We start from the raw sequence: 17,532 nt of genomic DNA, 5'->3' as shown, positions 1-17,532 counted from the left end.
TTCCCCGCAAAAGTGGTGTAAGTTTTATCGACCCCAAAATGATGGGCTGGGTCAACCCCCAACCAAGATATGGCCTCACAACTCAAGGATTGCGAGCCGCTCGCTCTACCGCCGAGTCACCGTTACTGTGGCGCAATCCCTCGATCGCTCCTCACTTCGCCCCCCCCCACCCTCTCTTCCAAACCCCCCCCCCACACCCCCCCCCACCCCCCGTTCCGCGCAGGCTCGGCGATGTTCGTGGAGCAGACGGAGGACTCGGACAGCCAGATCGTGTTCACGCACCGCATCAGCATCCCGCGCAAGGCGTGCGGCTGCCGCGGCGACCACGACGACCACGACTCGCCGCTGCTGCGCCAGCTGCTGAGCCGCATCGAGCTGCTTGAGCACCAGGTGTCCGCGCTGCGACAGCAGTGCACGGCCAACGGCAACAGCAACGGCTACGGCTGCTGCGGGGGCGGCGCAGGCGGTGCCGGAGCCTCGGCGGCCTCCGCAGGTAGCGAGCGGCGGGAGAGGACGGGGAACAATTTCGATCGGGGGGAGGCCCGTTTCGTAAAAACCCGGCGCGACGCATCCAGTACACCTCTCGCCGCGGCTGAGATTTGTCGCTGGTTGCAGATCGCGTGCCACTTGCTCCAGGCCTACCGGCGGCGCCGGGAAAGATGTTCAGTTAGAAACTGAGCCCTTTAGATAGAAGGTGGATGGATGCTCTGGCACGCTAGATCTAGGGTCTCTTAAGTGCAGGGGATGAATACCTTCCGATAGCTCTCCCTTGTCGTCTCACTCTGCTGCCCACCACACTCTCTCATATCTCTCAACTCTCATCTATAGGTGTCAGGCTAGGTACCGTACAGGCTGACGTAGACCATGCCCCATCGACGCTGCCATTGTCTCTTACCGGTGCAAATGATTTGAACTTGTACCAGGTACTAACTCGAGACCAGGATCTGATATTGATAACACGGGAAGACATATAGCCAGGATCGTATTGCCATGAGCTACTTGCTCATACAGATGTATCTAAGTTGAGTCACTACGCATACGCACAAAGCCACCGTTCCCCCATATAGCCTCAACACACTGTTGGGGCAAGTGCTGTTAGCGAACACTTATGAAGGCCGGTACGGTACACGAGAGGGTGGGTAGCCAGCACCATGCCCAGCATCCCCAGTGGCGATGTTTACACACCACACCAGGTACTCATTTGAGGCTGAGTCGACCTAAGAGAGGCCCAGAACTGATTCAGATAATCGTCACAGGTGTTGGAGCATAAATCGAACTCGGGTCGCCGGGTTCGTATCACAGTACGCTCACCATTGCACTACCGCTCCCCACATAGATACACACATCCACACAAATACAGACGCACAAACGCAAATACAGACGCACACACAGACTCTCACACACACACAGACTCACACACACACTCACGCACACACACACACGCATGTATCGAGGAGTATAAACACCGGGCACCCACAGTGACCTGGCGAGGGCTTCCTCTGGAGAGGAGGGGACTGATGCTCTGCCAGGCGTCCCTCTCGGGTTGCATTCCCTCGGCGAAACGCAGCAGCTCCGGGGTGACGGACATGGGCGACGTACTCCAGATCGCCGCTTTTGATTTCGCACCGGTCGCGCGCGAGAGTGAGCCGATGACAGCGCCCGCAGGAATGCAACTCCTGGGTCGCGTTGTGCCCACGTGATCCGCGTGCGTCGTTCCAATGCAAGTCCGCTCCGGTGGTGTTCGGGGGCGGTCTGAGCACAAGTCATGGCTCAGCTTTAGGTGCGTGTGTGTGTGTATGGTGGTGGTTATTGGAGGGGGTATAGTAGTAGTCGGTGGTGGTTATTGGAGGGGGTTATAGTAGTAGATGTTACCAGAATGCTCTATTCACTTTGCAGGTCATGACTCAACTTGTGCGTACATGTGTATGTTTCATGAACATCAGTCAGTCAACCTATGGAACCTGGGTCTGCCCTGTGACCTCCTTCCAGCGGGCGTTCGACACTTCACGTGGCCTTAAAGTGCATATAGACTGGCACAAGCGTCGTGGTGAAGTGACCGCCACTTAGTGGCGAATGGCGGTGTGATCAGCGGTATCGTGGTGTTTACTGGAGCGGGTATCGGAGTAGTTAGCGCATTGCGCTACAAACCCGGCGACCCGAGTTCGAGTCCCATTCATGACCAATAACAGTCGCGGACATTTGAGACCTAGAAAGCAATGTATTTTATTGATATTTACCAGAGAAAATACATTGAATGATTAATATCGGGCCATATATAAAAAAACACATTTCTGGACCGCCCCTCCCCCTGGGAAGTTTCTAGATCTGCCTCTGTCAGCAACCACTGATTAAACAAAATTAACCCCAACAACATCGACAACACCAAGAACACCACCACCACCAACAACAACACTTAAACCTGTGGTTCTCCCCACCGTCCCCCCTCCACTGACCGTCACCGCCGCAGGCAACGTGGACTACCTTCCTCCGTGCAGCGGCCACGGCAACTTCAGCCTGGAGACGTGCGGCTGCTCGTGCGACGACGGCTGGGGCGGCGCCAACTGCTCCGAGCCGCTGTGCCTCCCGGCCTCCTGCGGCGACCGTGGCCGCTGCGTGGACGGCGAGTGCCTCTGCCCCGACGGTTACGAGGGCGACGCGTGCCGCCTCGCCGGCGCCCCCCGCTGCCCCGACGACTGCAGCGACCAGGGCCGCTGCGTGGGCGGAGAGTGCCGCTGCTTCGAGGGCTTCGAGGGCGACGCGTGCCAGCTCGCCGCTTGCCCCGACGGCTGCAACGACCAGGGCCGCTGCGTCGGAGGGGAGTGCCGCTGCTACGAGGGCTTCTCGGGCGAGCGGTGCGACATGGCCGACGGCCGGGAGGAGCCGGAGGAAGAGGAGAGGGAGAGGAGGAAGAAGAAGACGGAGGAGGAGGAGGATGAGAAAAAAGAGGAGGAGGAGGAGGAAGAAGAGGAGGTCGTGGTGCGGGAGACGGATCGGCAGATCTTGGGAAGCGTGCTGTGCGCCAGAAATTGCAGCGGCCTGGGCGCGTGCGTCGACGGCGCGTGCGTCTGCAACGAGGGCATCCTCGGGGAGGATTGCTCCGAAGGTGAGAGCCGCGGTGGGAGAGGTGCACGGGTTTGGGAGTTCGGGAGCTTGGTCGATTCTGTGGGGGCGGGAGAGGGGGTAAAGGATGTGTGGCGTAGCTGATGCAGGGACTTTTTTCAGTGATCTTTCATCACGGTTGTTATTATTATCATTATTATATTCTTGGGTCTTTCGGTAAAGTCACGTAGATAGGTTCAACGAAAATAACAAAAAACTACGACGTTTCGATCGCAACACAAGCAATCGTCATCAGGAGAAAAAGGGGAGGGGGAAAGCTGCTGATGCAGGCTGCTTTAAAGGTTTGAAATGGGTGTAGCCCAAGGGTCATAAGCGAAGTGGGCGGTGCTAGTTATGTTAGAGTGAAATACATTTGCATGTCAATGTAAGATCGGAGAGCCACCCCCACATCGAGGAAAACGAGCAATGGTGGCTGTGTTAGTGTGAGACATTTAACCTGTTAATGTAAAACCAGAGAGTCGAAAATAACAACTAACATCGGGAGGTCGGATGGAAACATCACAGCCAGTTATGACTTAAACTGGTTGATAACTTCCTTCCAATGATTGCTCAGTTTGTACCCATCTTCTCGGTTGAAATTGTGTCTGTGTCTATTATCACTATTATCATCATCAATGGGATTGATCTGTCTGTCTCTCCAATCTGTCGCCAATCCCATTACTATGGCAGGGGTGAGTGTATCCATTGAGTGGTTACTTATTTTATCGACCCCAAAAGGTATGCTGGGATGAGTGAAATCCAAACCAAGACTTGAATCCGCAAACATTTCGATATCGAGCTGCTCACTGAACATCTTATCATTGAACATCTAAACAATGAACATCTTATCAATGAACATCTGACCACTGAACATCTTATCACTGAACATGTTATCCCACCAGGCCAGCTCGTTTAGGGCCTCGTGAAGAAGGCGTACGACACCAAACTTGATTCACTCAGTCACCGGCAACCAGCGTAGCTCACAGCGAACGGTGAAGCAGCAAAGGCACGCCGTGGCGAGGGGGAGTGCGTCACAAGAGTCCTGGAGATCGGGGGAACATTGTTCTTAACACGCGTCACCCTTTCGTGTCACCGATCGAGAGTGACGGTAATTCTCGACCGAGACTCCTTGGAACCACAGAGAGACATTCGCTCAGTTTAACACGTAGGCTTTCGCGACCAATATGATTCATAATAAACGTTTTTGGGTTAGATCCCGTTATTTATAAATGTGTCGTAACCCTCCACCACCCAACACGGCCAATCAGCAAAAAAGTGTCACGTTGACAAAAGACAAATAGTTCACTGCTTTAGCCCACCGGTGTGTTGAAGAGTGAAACCACAACATTTACAATTTTTGAGTACGGCGTTTCGCTGGTAATTGCATCCAGCATCATCGGGCAATTCGCCAGAATGGTGAGGCTCTGCTCTTGCTCCCGGTCTTAAATGGAGCAGCAGCAGCAGGGTGACGTCATCATTGAACTCATCAGGTGCAACGATTCGAGGCGGAGGGGGGGTTATTGTAATTATATACTAGATTGGTAATCAGTCAATTGTTACGATGTGAGTTGTAGATTAGTAATCGATTATAATGTGTGTTATTGTAATTATATGCTCCGTTAGTAATCCGTTAATTAGTATTTGTTTCCCCTATAAGGCATTCGCTCGCTAAACATCGCGAGTTGAGCTCTCGTTCTCAAATGCAAAACCGCGCAATCTGTCGGCAGGTCGCAAAAAACCCGCTGCTCCGTCACGCAACGTACGGCAGGAGTTTGATTAGTAGCAAGTCCTATTATGCATTTACGTTTCTAGTGGGTTTTTTTATGTTATCGTTGCAGCCACCTGGAATGAGCGGCAGTAGCTTTGATTGCCGAACGCGGCGACGGGGGTTTATCGTCTAACGATGACGATTTCCACCCCCCCCCCTTGCCCCCCCCTTGCTCCCCACATACCCCCCCCCCATCCTGCACTGTGTGCTTGCAATTTTGCGAGCCAAGCGTGAGATGAAAGCCGTCTTGTACTTCCGCCAATAGATATTTTTTTACAGCTAAATAATCGCTTGTCCCCGAGGTAGACTGCTGAAGGGGCAGTCTGTGGGTTTCGGCAGCATTCCGCTATTGTGAACCGACCTCCCTCTCACTTTGTTTTGTCTGTTACGATGGGGGGGGTGGTGGGGGGGGTGTTGGGGTTTTTTTGTGTCCTGCTGCTTCTAATCCTTGAAGGAAATTTTTTTTTTAAATGTGCACAATCGGGACAATTTACTGTTATAGAACACTGGGCCATAATGTGCCCCATTGATGGGTCCGGCCAGCGATTACGTAGTGGCACCCACCAACCCCCCCCCCCCCCCCAAAAAGAACTATATCTGGCAGAGTTACTCGAACAGCAAGGAGCCACGCCGCCGGCTTCACACACCACCAGTAGAATCATAATCAGAATTTAGACTGGAGGAGGAATCCGATGAGCCGTGAAGCTCTTTTTCACAGAAGTCCGGTATGGGCCACGGGGTCAGTAGAGCCCTACGAGCGAGATTATCTCAAGTGCGGAAACGACGTTCACTCCTCCTCCTCCCTCCTCCTCCTCCCTCCTCCTTCCTGGGTTGCTCCTGTTGGTGTGTAAACGGTCAGCGAGCTGGAGGTCACCGGTCCGATTCGACCTCCCCCTATCCACCGCAGTTGGCCGACCCAAGGTCACGCGCCGTGGGGTCAAGCGTGGGTGTTTGCCACCTCTTTCGAGATGTATTCCCGCCTCCTCCGAGCGTGGAAGAGTAGGCCAAATATCCCTCTCGGGAGGGGGCTCTCTCTCCTGCCAAAAGTCGCCACCGCGGGTGCTCCTGTTCGCGATAGTCGCACACCACCCGTCGTCGCCGTGGAAGCGCGACTCCTCGGGCAGGACGCGCGAGATTGGCCGGCGGGTTGGCCGGGAGCGGTGCGTGCCGGTCCGCCAATAATCTTCTAAGGTCGCCATCCACCGCCACCCCCCCCCGCCCCCCCCCCCCCCCCCCACCGGGGAGAACTGATCGGTCTAATTAAAGGCACGCGTCTCGCTGGGGATGCGGGACACGTAGTGATTTCTCGACCCATCGCCTTAATTGCGAGTCGCGGCGCGGCGTCCGATCCGCCGGCGATGAGCGATGGGGTCGGTGCACGCGCGGCACGGCGCGCAATTATAATTTTTTCTTTTTGCGGAAAACCTGCGCAGTGTTCGTGCGACGGGCCCGGCCCGGCCTGGCGGACCGGACGCGGTGGTGGGGGTAGCGGGTGGAGGTGGGAGGAAGTTGCGACCTCTCAAACGGCACGCAGTCTCGTGCGCCGCCAGGGAACGTTCCGCTTGTGCCCCCCGTGCCCTTCTGGTAATGGCGCCACCTGCACCGCTCGCCGAGCCGGCAGTTTGGCGGGGGACTCCACGCTGCTGAGTTGCGCTGCCTCTGCCGAGGAGGGGAGGGGGGGTTCGATCCTCGGCCCAGGAGGTCGTAGCCCCAGGCACGTTCCGTTGTCAGACTTTGCCGATGTTCAATTTGGTGGTGGTGGCGGCGGCCCCTTCCATTCAAAACGAGGAGTACGGTGAGAAGTGTGGTGTGGGTATGGCCACTTAGTCTAAATGCCCGGACCCGCTATTATGGGTTTCATCGCCATGCAACCAACACTTTTGAAGGGAAATGATACCGACAGCACAGCTGGAATCTAAGTGGGGGACATACACAACTAATAATGTCAATAAACAAATGCACACACACACAGTCCCTGTTTCGCTTGTTCTCCTGGATTCAAACTCATCCTACAACAAAAAGAGTTCTGACCACTGTTTCCTTTCCTAGCTGAGAAGTGCACAAAGAAGCATGGAGGAGAGAGGCGTGAGCTGATCTAGCAATGAGAGAGATCGAGAGATGATATGTCGATGAGAGAGGAGGGATTCAGGGCAGGAGGTGGCCACACAGATTTCCAGGAGGAGGCTTCGGCAGATGTAGATGTCTCCTACGTATGTATATTGAATGTATTTCGCATCAAACTAAACACAAAAAGCTATTCTAAAGAAACGAGTCTTCAATCTCGATTTAAAAGTGCAGAGCTGCAGTGGCTTCCTAATATCGGAAGGAAGAGCGTTCCAGACGGCCGCAGAAGTGCGTATCGACGACGATGGCGATGACGACGACAATGATAATTGTGACGACGATGACGACGATGATGATGGCGACGATGACGACGACCTCGCTCTCTCCCTCTGTGTCTGGCCGCCCCCCCCCCCCGGCGTGCCACCGCAGTGCCCCCGCCGTGGAACGTGACGGTGATGGGCGTGACGGACCGCACGGTGGACCTGGCGTGGGCCCACGACCTTGTGGTGACCGAGTACGTGCTGCGCTACTCGCCCGTCGCCCCCGGCGGCCTCGTGCTGGAGGTTCGCGCGACGGGCGACAGCAGCAACGCGACGCTGCGCCAGTTGGAGCCCGGCGTCGAGTACCTGGTGACCGTGCAGGCCGTGCTCAACGGCCTACTCAGCGTGCCCGTGTCGGCGCGCGTGCACACGCGTAAGTGAGCTCCACTAAAACAACCGAACCTCTATTTAATTTTTGTAAGGGCCCAATAAGCTAAGTAGCTCTTTTTGCATGAGCGACCCGGCTGCCACAAATGATGGCTCGACGAAGTGGCTCGTCATCATGTTGTAGATTAATAGCGGCCAAATACGTTGATTCTAAATGTGGAAGGAAAAAAACGGAAGACCCGGAGAAAACTCCACGCGACCAAGGGGAGAGAGACACGCAAAACTCGAAATACACAGCAGGCGTCAGGGTCGGGTTTCGAACCCACGGCCTCCTGAATATGATTGGGAGACAACTGCGACCTCATCGTCCATTCTGATTCCCAATGTGTTTTGCGTGCGTGTTCGTCTGCACCCTTTGTATTTTCTACGATTGTCACACGCAACAACAACAAACAACAACAAAATCCATTCTTAAAAACTCCTCCCCCCCCCCCACTTTATCTCTCTCGCCGCTGCAACAGACACAGCCGTTTTCGCGCTGCGAAGTGCGTAGGGCGATGATCGACGCTCACCGGCTTGGAAACGGTGCAAGGGGTTTTGTTTTTGTTGTGGAGGGGCGCACGTGGTGTGTGTGGGGGAGTAGGGTGGGCGGGTTGTGTGGGGGGGGGGGGTTAAAATTCGGGAAGCGAATGTCGTTGACCGCGCTTGTCCAAAGCCTCGCTTGAGTAACCAGCGACGTGCGGGGGGAATCGTGACCCCTCGAACTCCGGAGTGTTTCATTACGATCCCGCCCGCCGTTTAAGAAAAGTGTCACAAGTAGAGCCATATGCCTGCGGGTCGCGGGGTCGCGTCGCGTTGGGAGTCGGTGGGTGGGGTGGGTGGGGGGCGTTTGTTCTCGTTAAGAAACGAAGAGAAGGAAATTTGTTCTCTTGAGTCCTGCGCTGAGGCCTTGCAGGCTTTTTCTGTTGAGGAAGCACCGGGCGGCTTAGGGCCCCGATTGTGAGGGCATTGTAACAACACTGGCCATCGCAGGGCTCGGCAGAGGCCGATCTAGAAACCTCCCAAGGGGTAATGGGTTGGGGGTGGGGGGCAGTGGTCTCGAAATGTCAGGCATTCTAAATGGGGCCCTACATTAATGCAAACATTCAATGTTTTGTTTAATATAATTTTAATGCCACGAATGTGTTTCTCTGCTCGTACGCCACTGCTCGACGCAGCGCCACCAAACCATTTGTTTTCTCAGAGTCTATCGGCTTAGTTCGGGCTTTTCTGGGTAACGCAAAAACAAAGACATTATTATCTTTTATGTGGTATTAGCGTCCTCATGTGACTGCAGTGCAGGCTGGGAGTGATAATCCTGGGCTTTACAGACTCCGTCTCCAGTGAGCAGTGGGACAAAGCTTACATTACAATGTTCATACAATTGGATTTAGAAAGTGCCTAAACTCGCCCACGGGAGGAGCAGTGGCATGGTCGTAGTTCGTGCACCGCAACTGCTGCGACGTGAGTTTGCTTGATGTGATGTCTGAACCCTGTCCTGGCCACCCCCTTCACCAGCGTTCCGTGAACCAATGTGGTGAAGTATGGTTAAAGCAGTCTCCATGACCAGGGGTCGGCAAACTGCGGCTCCGGAGCTGCGCGACATTATTTATATAAATTGAGGGTTTTTTTTTCTTTCGAATTCTAACAAAAAGGTTCTCCTTGTTATTTTCGTTGCCGGCCCCTGCCCATGACCGACACGGTGCGGTGAGGCCCTCATCCGTCAGCGGATTGACAAAGTGGCTGTAAACACGCAGCCGTATCATCGCACGACGCTGCACAAACAATCGGCGTCATACACAAAGACAAAGGTTCCCCGTGTAGCCTACATGGGCTCTTGGGGCAAGTGCCGTTAGCGAGCACCACCGCGCTAGTCGACCTAGGAGAGGTCCAGGACCGGTTCAGATAATCACCACTCTTGTTTGGCCACGAGCGGGAATTGAACTCAGGTGGCCGGGTTTGTTGTGCATCCCGCTAGTCGCTGAAGTAACACTCACACTCTCTACAGCAACACAGCATCATCACAGCATCATCGCACACACGGGGATAAAGACTCCAATTTTTTTTGGAGAGGTGGTCTCATCAGCAGTGTGAGCCTTATTTTGAAAAGTTCTTTCGAGATAAATAGTTCCCAGACAGAGCCTGGAGATACGATTGTTAACTTAATGTAAGAGTTTTGATTTAAAGCTTTCGTGACTGCAGACATTCATTTTCTTGGTTCTTTCGGTAAAGTCACGTAGAAGGGAAATAATAAAATAATAAAAATAAAACATAATAAAATAATTCTCACGACGTTTCGGCCACAATGCAAGCAGCCGTCCTCAGGTGAAGACCAGGTCTGTCGGGGAGACAGCGTCTGAATGACGCTGTCTCCCCGACGCTGTCTCCCCGACAGACCTGGTCTTCACCTGAGGACGGCTGCTTGCGTTGTGGCGGAAACGTCGTGAGAATTATTTTATTATGTTTTATTTTTATTATTTTATTATTTCCCTTCTACGTGACTTTACCGAAAAAACAAGAAGATTAATGTAAGAGGTTAAAACAAACACACATAAACTTTTTTTCGGACGGTACAGCGGACCACATAACTGCACCGTTACGCGCGGCGTGAATTTATCCGCTGTGGAATCGCGGCGGTCATGGCTTCTTGGAGGTTTTGACCCAGGCGGGGAAAAAAATACACGAAACTAATCCGACACGAGCAGCGTGCGTGGACCCCCCTCCCCCCCCACTACCAATCGGTCTCGTAATAAATATCCCCTTCCTACAGTCATCAAAGGCAAGTCTAGCTTATTATGCCTCGATGAAAAAATATAATCGGAGGTTAAAATTAATCGCGTAAAGCTGCTGCTTTTCTCTTTCTCTCTCCGGATTTGGATGCAGAGAGGTCTGAGACGTGTTGGTTTAACCGTCGGATGCAGATCTCAAATTTCCCACCAATTCCCCACCCTCGGCCCCCCACAAAAGACCCTTTCAGCCGTGACTACACACGCATGCGCACACACGGGGGCTTAAGATGGACCGCGGCGGCTCGCGGTGTTACATTCTTTAAGTGGACAAAGTGGTGAAAATATCCGTCAGCGAATTGTGTTTTTTTCACGGTATCAACGTTGACAATGAGGGGATGGAAATCACCAAATCGTGACGAGGAGTGCGACCACCGTTCACCAAAACGCGACGGAGCGACGGATCTTGACGACACAAAGCCAACGAGTGAAGACGCAGGCGGAGAACGGCTTAGTAGCGTCACTAGGGGCCGCGGTGCCCCGCGGAACACACTCGTGGCAATTGGCCGTATAAGTCGATAGAGAGTAGAGTCCAGAGAATTGATGACGTTGCTGATATCCTGACCCGATAGTTAATGATGGGGGGGGAGATTTAAAAAGCTCCTCGCATTTACATTTGTCCGTACGTACGTTGAACTTCTTTCGCACCATACGTAGCCAACTACGCTCATCGGAGGTGCGGGTGTAAGGACAACAAACTGAAGGACAAGAAGCAGCTCTAAAGAAGCGTAGCTGCTAAGTGGGGCTACATTTTGACCGCTTTAGTCAACTCGGCTTGAGAGAGTGACGAAATGAAATGCACAGAGTTCGACTTAAAAAATGTTGCCGTTGTCCTCGACTGGACTGAGACTAACCTCACAGTGGGTCTCGCTCGCTCGCCAAGCCCACTGGGGTCGTCTGGGGGCTTTTGGGTCTCTGCGCTGCGATTATTAATGGGGGGGCCGGGGGGGGGGGGCGCAGCGTTGTTGGCATGGGTACAAGCTAGACATTAATTTCGACGTTGAATCAGAATGATAAGCTAAAGAAAGCAAAATGTGTGCCCGTTACATAACAACTAATAAGACGCAAGTGAATTGCTCCCTCTGGGCCTTGTCCCTGTTGTCCCGCGGAGCTGGCTCCTGTCCGTTCGCTGCTCGACGTTTGTGGCCAGGTGGCCTGGAGGTTCGAGAGCCGAGCTGGCGTCCGAGAGAGCCTCGGTTTAATCGCAGGAATCTGCCTGCGATTAAACCGCGCTTCTCACGCCGAGCGAGTTTACGGCTTCAGCCTGGTCACCAATGGCTGCACGATAAACAAATCGCAATTAAACGTGGTTATGGGCATAATTTGGCTAAACGTCAGCTATCAGAATGAAAAAAAAATTACGGGGTGGGGGGGGTTGGGTTGGGTTGGGTCGGCTGTCACGTGACAAACATTTACTCTGAAGCAGCAGCGTGGGGCGGGAGGTGCCGACCTCTACCGTGTGGATCAGAGGTCACGCAAAGTGACCTCGGGAAGCGGTTCTAAGAGATCTGCTTCCGCGGGCCGCTGCACTGCTACGCGAGAGTTCTGAAAGGATTCTTCATCTTGCGCATGGCTCTGACAGCACAAAGAGGATAATATTTCAGGGGTGTTGGGGGGAAGACAACAGAGAAAATGTACACACAGGGAACACGGTTTAAACGAAACTCTTTTTCTTTTACTAGGTCAGGCCCACTGAGCTATATAGCTCTTTTTTCAGAAGCGACCTGGTCACGACTGATAGCTCAGCAAAGTGGCTTATCGTGTGCAAATGTAAAGCGGAAAAATATTCTATATGCATGTTTCTAAATGTGGAGGGCAGAACCAGCGGACCCGTAGAAGGTGGTTGCATTCATTATTAAGGCCCTTTAGAACCTGACAAAACTCAAAACTTTTGCCAGTTCATTACGGTGGCCCGACTCAAATCAAACACTATTCGTAACTTTCGCCTGTGTGAACCCAACCGTTAAAGTAAGACCCGTTTGACTTTCGTTGAGCACGTGTCCACACGGTGCCTGCGTGAGACTCAAAGCAAATGGTCGTGCATCGCAGGGGAGTACCACAGCCGCACGGAGAGAGCGGGAGAGAGAGAGAGAGCGGGAGAGAGATCAACCCCATCACGTCGCTTCCCCTCCCCACGCGACGTGACCTCTCGCTGTGCCCTCCCCACCCCACCCTCCCCGTGTGCGCCGCCGCAGATCTGTCGAAGCCCGAGGGGCTGAGGTTCAAGTCCATCGGGGAGACGGAGGTGGAGGTCGTGTGGGAGCCCTTCTCCGTCCCGCTTGACGGCTGGCAGATCACGTTTCACCATGGGGTAACCGCAGCCGCCGGTCACTGCGCGCGACCCCTCGTACACGTTCCACCTGTCACGCAAATGCACAACCGGCCCTCCGCATTCCACGTGAAGCTCGATGCGTTTCAAAATATCGATTGCTTACGGTGTAAAAATATACATATCATGGGCCCGTCATCGATAATAATTATAGAGACCCTCACGTGTAGAAATGAAAGCTTTTATTCGAGAAAGTATCTCGGGTTTTATCGGACCGCACCTTTGCATTAAAATTTTGCAAGGGACGGAAGAGTGACCGTGAACGAAAACCAACGTTCGTGCGACCGTGCGGGCGTCTCTCATCTCTCCCTCGCTCCCGCGCGGGCTCGCAGGCGGCGGACGTGGTGACGGACCTGCACGGAGGCGCGACGTCGCACGTGCAGAGCGGCCTGCTGCCCGGCGAGGAGTACGAGGTGCGGCTGGTGGCCGTGCTGGATGGCGCGCACGGTCCTCCCGCCGCCGCCACCCTCGCCACGCGTGAGTGCTGCCGTCCTTCCCCCCCCCTGCCACCCTCGCCGCCCACTCACGGTCACGTTCGCACAACGATCACAGGGAAAATGTTGGGGGGTTTCGTTGAAATTCTGACACCCCGCACGACGATCCGCTCCGGGCGGCAGCGCGTGATGCGCGGTGGGTTGGAGGCGTCGCAGTCCGCACTCATCATCATCGCGCGCACAAACTTGATGGGAACATTTACATGTTTTGCCTACAAGGCAAAGCCATGAGCCGTTGCACTCCCGCGCACGTATTTGGCCGTAGCGCCCGTGTGTGTGTGTGTGTGAGACTGTCTGTGCGTGCACCAGTGAATCTGTCCGGGGCCTCCCCTAGCTTGACTCAGCATCAAACAAGTACCTGGGTACGGTGTGTAAACATCGCCACGAGGGGAGACAAAATGCGGCCGGGCGTGGTACCTGCCACCCACGTGGTGCCGGCCTTCGTAGGTGTTGCTACTCGCTGACGGAACTTGCCCAAACACTCTACAAGGCTACACAGGGGATCTTTGTCTTGTTGTGCAGCGCCGGGCGTGCGCATTCCGCCGCACGGACTCACCGCTGGAGGTGCTCGTGCCGCAAAACTTAGTCCAGGAAACTCCACGCTACGTGCCAGCCCCCCATTATTATATAACCCACGCACGTGTACGTGTGTGTGGGGAATGGTGGCGCAGTGATCAGCACACCGCGCTACAAACCCAGGAACCCGAGTTTTCGATTCCCACTCGTCGTCAACATCGGTGGGGGAATATCCGAAGCGGTTTTGGGGCCTCGGCCTTAGGTACCTGGTGCGGTGTGAAGTAGACATCAACAATGGGGAAACAAAGGCGGTCGGGCGTAGTGCTGGCCACCCCCCTCGGTGTCGATAGGTGCTCGCTAACAGCACTGGCCCCAACGGCCTATTAGAGGCCACGTGAGGATAATTTTTCCATGCGCGTGCGAGCTCCCGCACACGCACGGAGTAGAGTCGCGCGTAACGTATGTGCTGAGCCTGCACCGTCAGGATGTACCCCCCTCTCTCTGCCCAAAAGCGTCAGCCCACCTGATATTTTCCTGTTACTGACGAAATTTTTTTAAATTTTATTTTCGTGAACAACTACAACGGCGGCCTTTTTGCCACTAAGCTGTGATGACGTCACCGCGGCGCTTGTGCCAGGCTCGGTGCACTTTGAGGCCACATGAAGCGTCGAAGGCTCGCTGACAGGCGGTCACGGAACAGACCCAGGGTGCCATGGGTTGACTGAGATGACCGGCGGATGCACCACCTGTGCTCTCCACTGCGCCAACTTGCTGCGTTTTAGCCGCCCGGCTATCCCCTTGTTGTTGTGAGCGTCGCTTCTCCGCTCTCCGTCGTTGCTGGAGGGCAACCGCCTCCAACTGCCCAGTGGCGTCCTTTGCTAGCCTCCTCCACAGAGGCCGATCTGGATACTGTCGGTACCAGTCATCAGCAAGTCCAATTAGCTCTGAATCCTTCCCTTCTGCATCAGAACCATTTCCTCCTTTTCCCGTGCAGCAGTCATTTATCCCCTTCTTTCCAGCCACACAAAGGACAAAGATCCCCCCTATAGCTTTAACAGACTGTAGGGGCAAGTGCTGATAGCGAGCACCTATGAAGGCCGGAACGATCCACAAGACGGTGGGTGGCCAGCACCATGCTTGACCACCCTTGTCTCCCCAGTGGAAATGTTTACACACCGCACCGGGTACTCATTTGAGACTGAGTCGACCTAGAGGAGGCCCAGGGCCTGTTCAGATAATCGTCACTGATGGTGGCCATGAGTGGCAGTTGATCTCGGCCCGCCGGGTTTATAGCGCGGCGCGCTAACCACCACACTGCTGCTTCCCTGTCTTTGTCCGGCCGCAAACGCGCGCACACGCGTGGCAAAAGCTGCCACGCGTGGGATCGCCCATCCAGACGCTGACCAGGTTCAAACTCCGCTTAGCTTTCGAGATCTGTCGGGGTCGGCCGCATTCCTGGCGATGATTATCCCGTGGGCGAGGGCACCTTAAATGGGCGCATATGAGAGCTGCCCTCTCCGGCTGCGTTGTAAAAACAAAGTTTGCCATCAAAGCTCGTTTTTTTGGATTTGCTACAAATCGCCAAATTACAAGATTGCCCCCTCGTGAGCCGCTGCAACAGGCACGGACGCCGCCGTGTTCGGCTGCTGCGTACGTACGTATGTATGTATGTTTGTTCTATGTTGTATGTATGTGTGTTCTATGTTGTATGTATGTTTGTACGTACGTTGCACTTCATTCACACCGTACGTAACCAACCGTGCTAATTGGATGTGCAGGGGGAAGGGCGACAAACTAAACACAACAAAGAAATTATTTTCAACATCTAGATTTAAAAGTGCACAGCTCCAGCGTCTTCCTAACCACCAGACATTCGCATTACCAATATTGTAGGTAAAGTTCATGACGTCGTCGCGGCCAAAGCTGCTGACGCCACCGCCCCTCATTGCCAACTCTTTATACCCTCCGCCAGACCCCGCACCTGCAGCACCGTGGCGACGTGACCTCCAACATATGCCCGAACAGTGTCCAATCAACATCTGTCCTCAAGCCCCCCTTTTTCTTCCCGTTGGTCCGCCACACTCGCTGAGGCCGCTCCTTTTCACCCGTCTCGGCAGTAAACCGCCGCCGCTGCTACGCGCACGGACGCGAACCCAGCGCAAGACAGCGCGCTTACCCAGCCCCGTGTTCACGACCGTACTTCTGCGTCGCTTCTCCCGTCTCGCCACGGGAAAGGCAATACAACTCCAGCCGGCTCCCGACGCAGTTGTCTGGCTCGACCGCCCAGATCGCACGCTGCAGCGAGCTGTTGCTCGGCGTCGACATCGGCGGTGCTGAAAAGAAGAAGACGCGAAATTCCCAGCATCCGTCTCGGGCGCCCTTGCTCAAATGCCGTTGACTTCCATTGTAGCTGCATATACTTAGGGTCTGGCCCTGGTTCGTACAGTGACACGGGCGGCACTCCCGCCTCGAACGCCCCTGTTTATTTACCCTCAGACTTTACCTCTCGTCTCTCCCCCTTCCAGAGGGGTTTCCGGAGCCCTTTTTTGCGACCACAGGGAGGCCCCTTTGATCCGAGCGGCCGAGAGCGTCGTCACGACGACACGGGCTTCAAGCCTTGGGCACGTTGCGGTTTGCCAAAGTTGAAATTAGCGTGCCGCGCGGTCAACGCTCCCTTATTTGTCAAGGGTAATCGCGGGCCGACGTCATTGGCGGCTGAATTTTCCACTTAGCTTTGTTTTGTATTTTTACTTCAGAAAACGAGGGTCGGGGATTGCGTGGAGTGCGGCTGTGGGTGGGTGGGGACAAAGTGAGGGGTGGGGTGGGTGGATCAAGTGCCTGTGCCCTCCGAGACTTCCTACCCCAACTGCCCACGTCAATCCCAGATCTCGCGCTCGAGCCCGGCCTTGCCAGGCCCCCACTTTTCTCACGTTCACTTCGCAAACTGGCGGTGGCCCCGGGAGGAAATGCGAGTGGAAGGGAGGAGGCAGAGGTCGCTCCTGCGTGCAGCGGAGATCAGTGAAATGAGGCAAAGGGGGACCGACTCCTCCACCTTGGCTAGATGAGTGGCAGGAGCTGGGGGGGGGGGGGGGCTGACTCCAAACGTTGAGGAGGCCACAAATTCCGCCTCGACATTTTTTTCAGTCTTAGATGGCACGTGCGGTTGGATTCGTTGATCGAAGCAAGGCGAAGGCAAGGGTGTAGTGATTATGATGATGATGCACAAGAGCTGGGTTACCACCAGAGCAGTTCTTTCAGGAAGCTGCATGGGTTGTGTGCTCTCCCTTGCAGAAGCGTCTGCTGCCTTAATGAGCTCTCAACCGACTAAAGTAAAGTTGCAGATGTCTGTATGTATGTATTATGCATATGTATGTATGTATATGTGTGGGAATGCGCACACCCATACATACATACATAAGGAACAGTGGCACAGTGGTTAGCACACTGCGCTACAAACCCAGTGACCTGAATTGGATTTCTCCTCACGACCAATAACAATGGACTGGTCCTGGCCTCCCATAGGAGTACCTGGTGTGGTGTGTAAACATCAGAAATGGGGAGACAAAGGCGTCCGGGAAAGGTCGCTGGCCACTCACCCCCTTTGTGTCCCGTGCCTGCCTTCATAGGTGCTCGTTTAACAGCACTTGGCCCAACAATATGGTGGGGGTTATACGGGGGATCTTTATCTTTGGCTTTGTTTGCATGTGCCGCACTGGTGGAGAAAGCACCGATGATGGAGCACCTGCCATTGCACGCCAGTTGTTGTTTTTCCAATCGGTCTCCGTGACCG

The 17,532-nt window shown here is 54.4% G+C and overlaps 1 protein-coding gene across 4 annotated transcripts in view; it reads left to right on the top strand.

The window, feature by feature from the left end:
• The first annotated feature begins 224 nt into the window (after window positions 1-224).
• The window catches only part of LOC144937838 (tenascin-R-like), a 42,011-nt gene continuing 24,703 nt past the window's right edge, over window positions 225-17,532 (top strand). For all 4 annotated transcript variants that reach the window (XM_078865351.1, XM_078865353.1, XM_078865352.1 and 1 more), the window contains exons 1-5: window positions 225-493; window positions 2,468-3,103; window positions 7,361-7,624; window positions 12,599-12,714; window positions 13,065-13,209. In XM_078865351.1, coding sequence (XP_078721477.1) covers window positions 232-493; window positions 2,468-3,103; window positions 7,361-7,624; window positions 12,599-12,714; window positions 13,065-13,209 — 1,423 coding nt within the window. In that variant the 5' untranslated portion in view covers window positions 225-231. The remainder of the gene's footprint in view (window positions 494-2,467; window positions 3,104-7,360; window positions 7,625-12,598; window positions 12,715-13,064; window positions 13,210-17,532) is intronic.

The sequence above is a fragment of the Lampetra fluviatilis genome, chromosome 20 (genome assembly GCF_964198595.1).
Source record: "Lampetra fluviatilis chromosome 20, kcLamFluv1.1, whole genome shotgun sequence".
Lineage (NCBI taxonomy): Eukaryota > Metazoa > Chordata > Hyperoartia > Petromyzontiformes > Petromyzontidae > Lampetra > Lampetra fluviatilis.
This window is presented reverse-complemented; position numbering and strand designations above follow the sequence as displayed.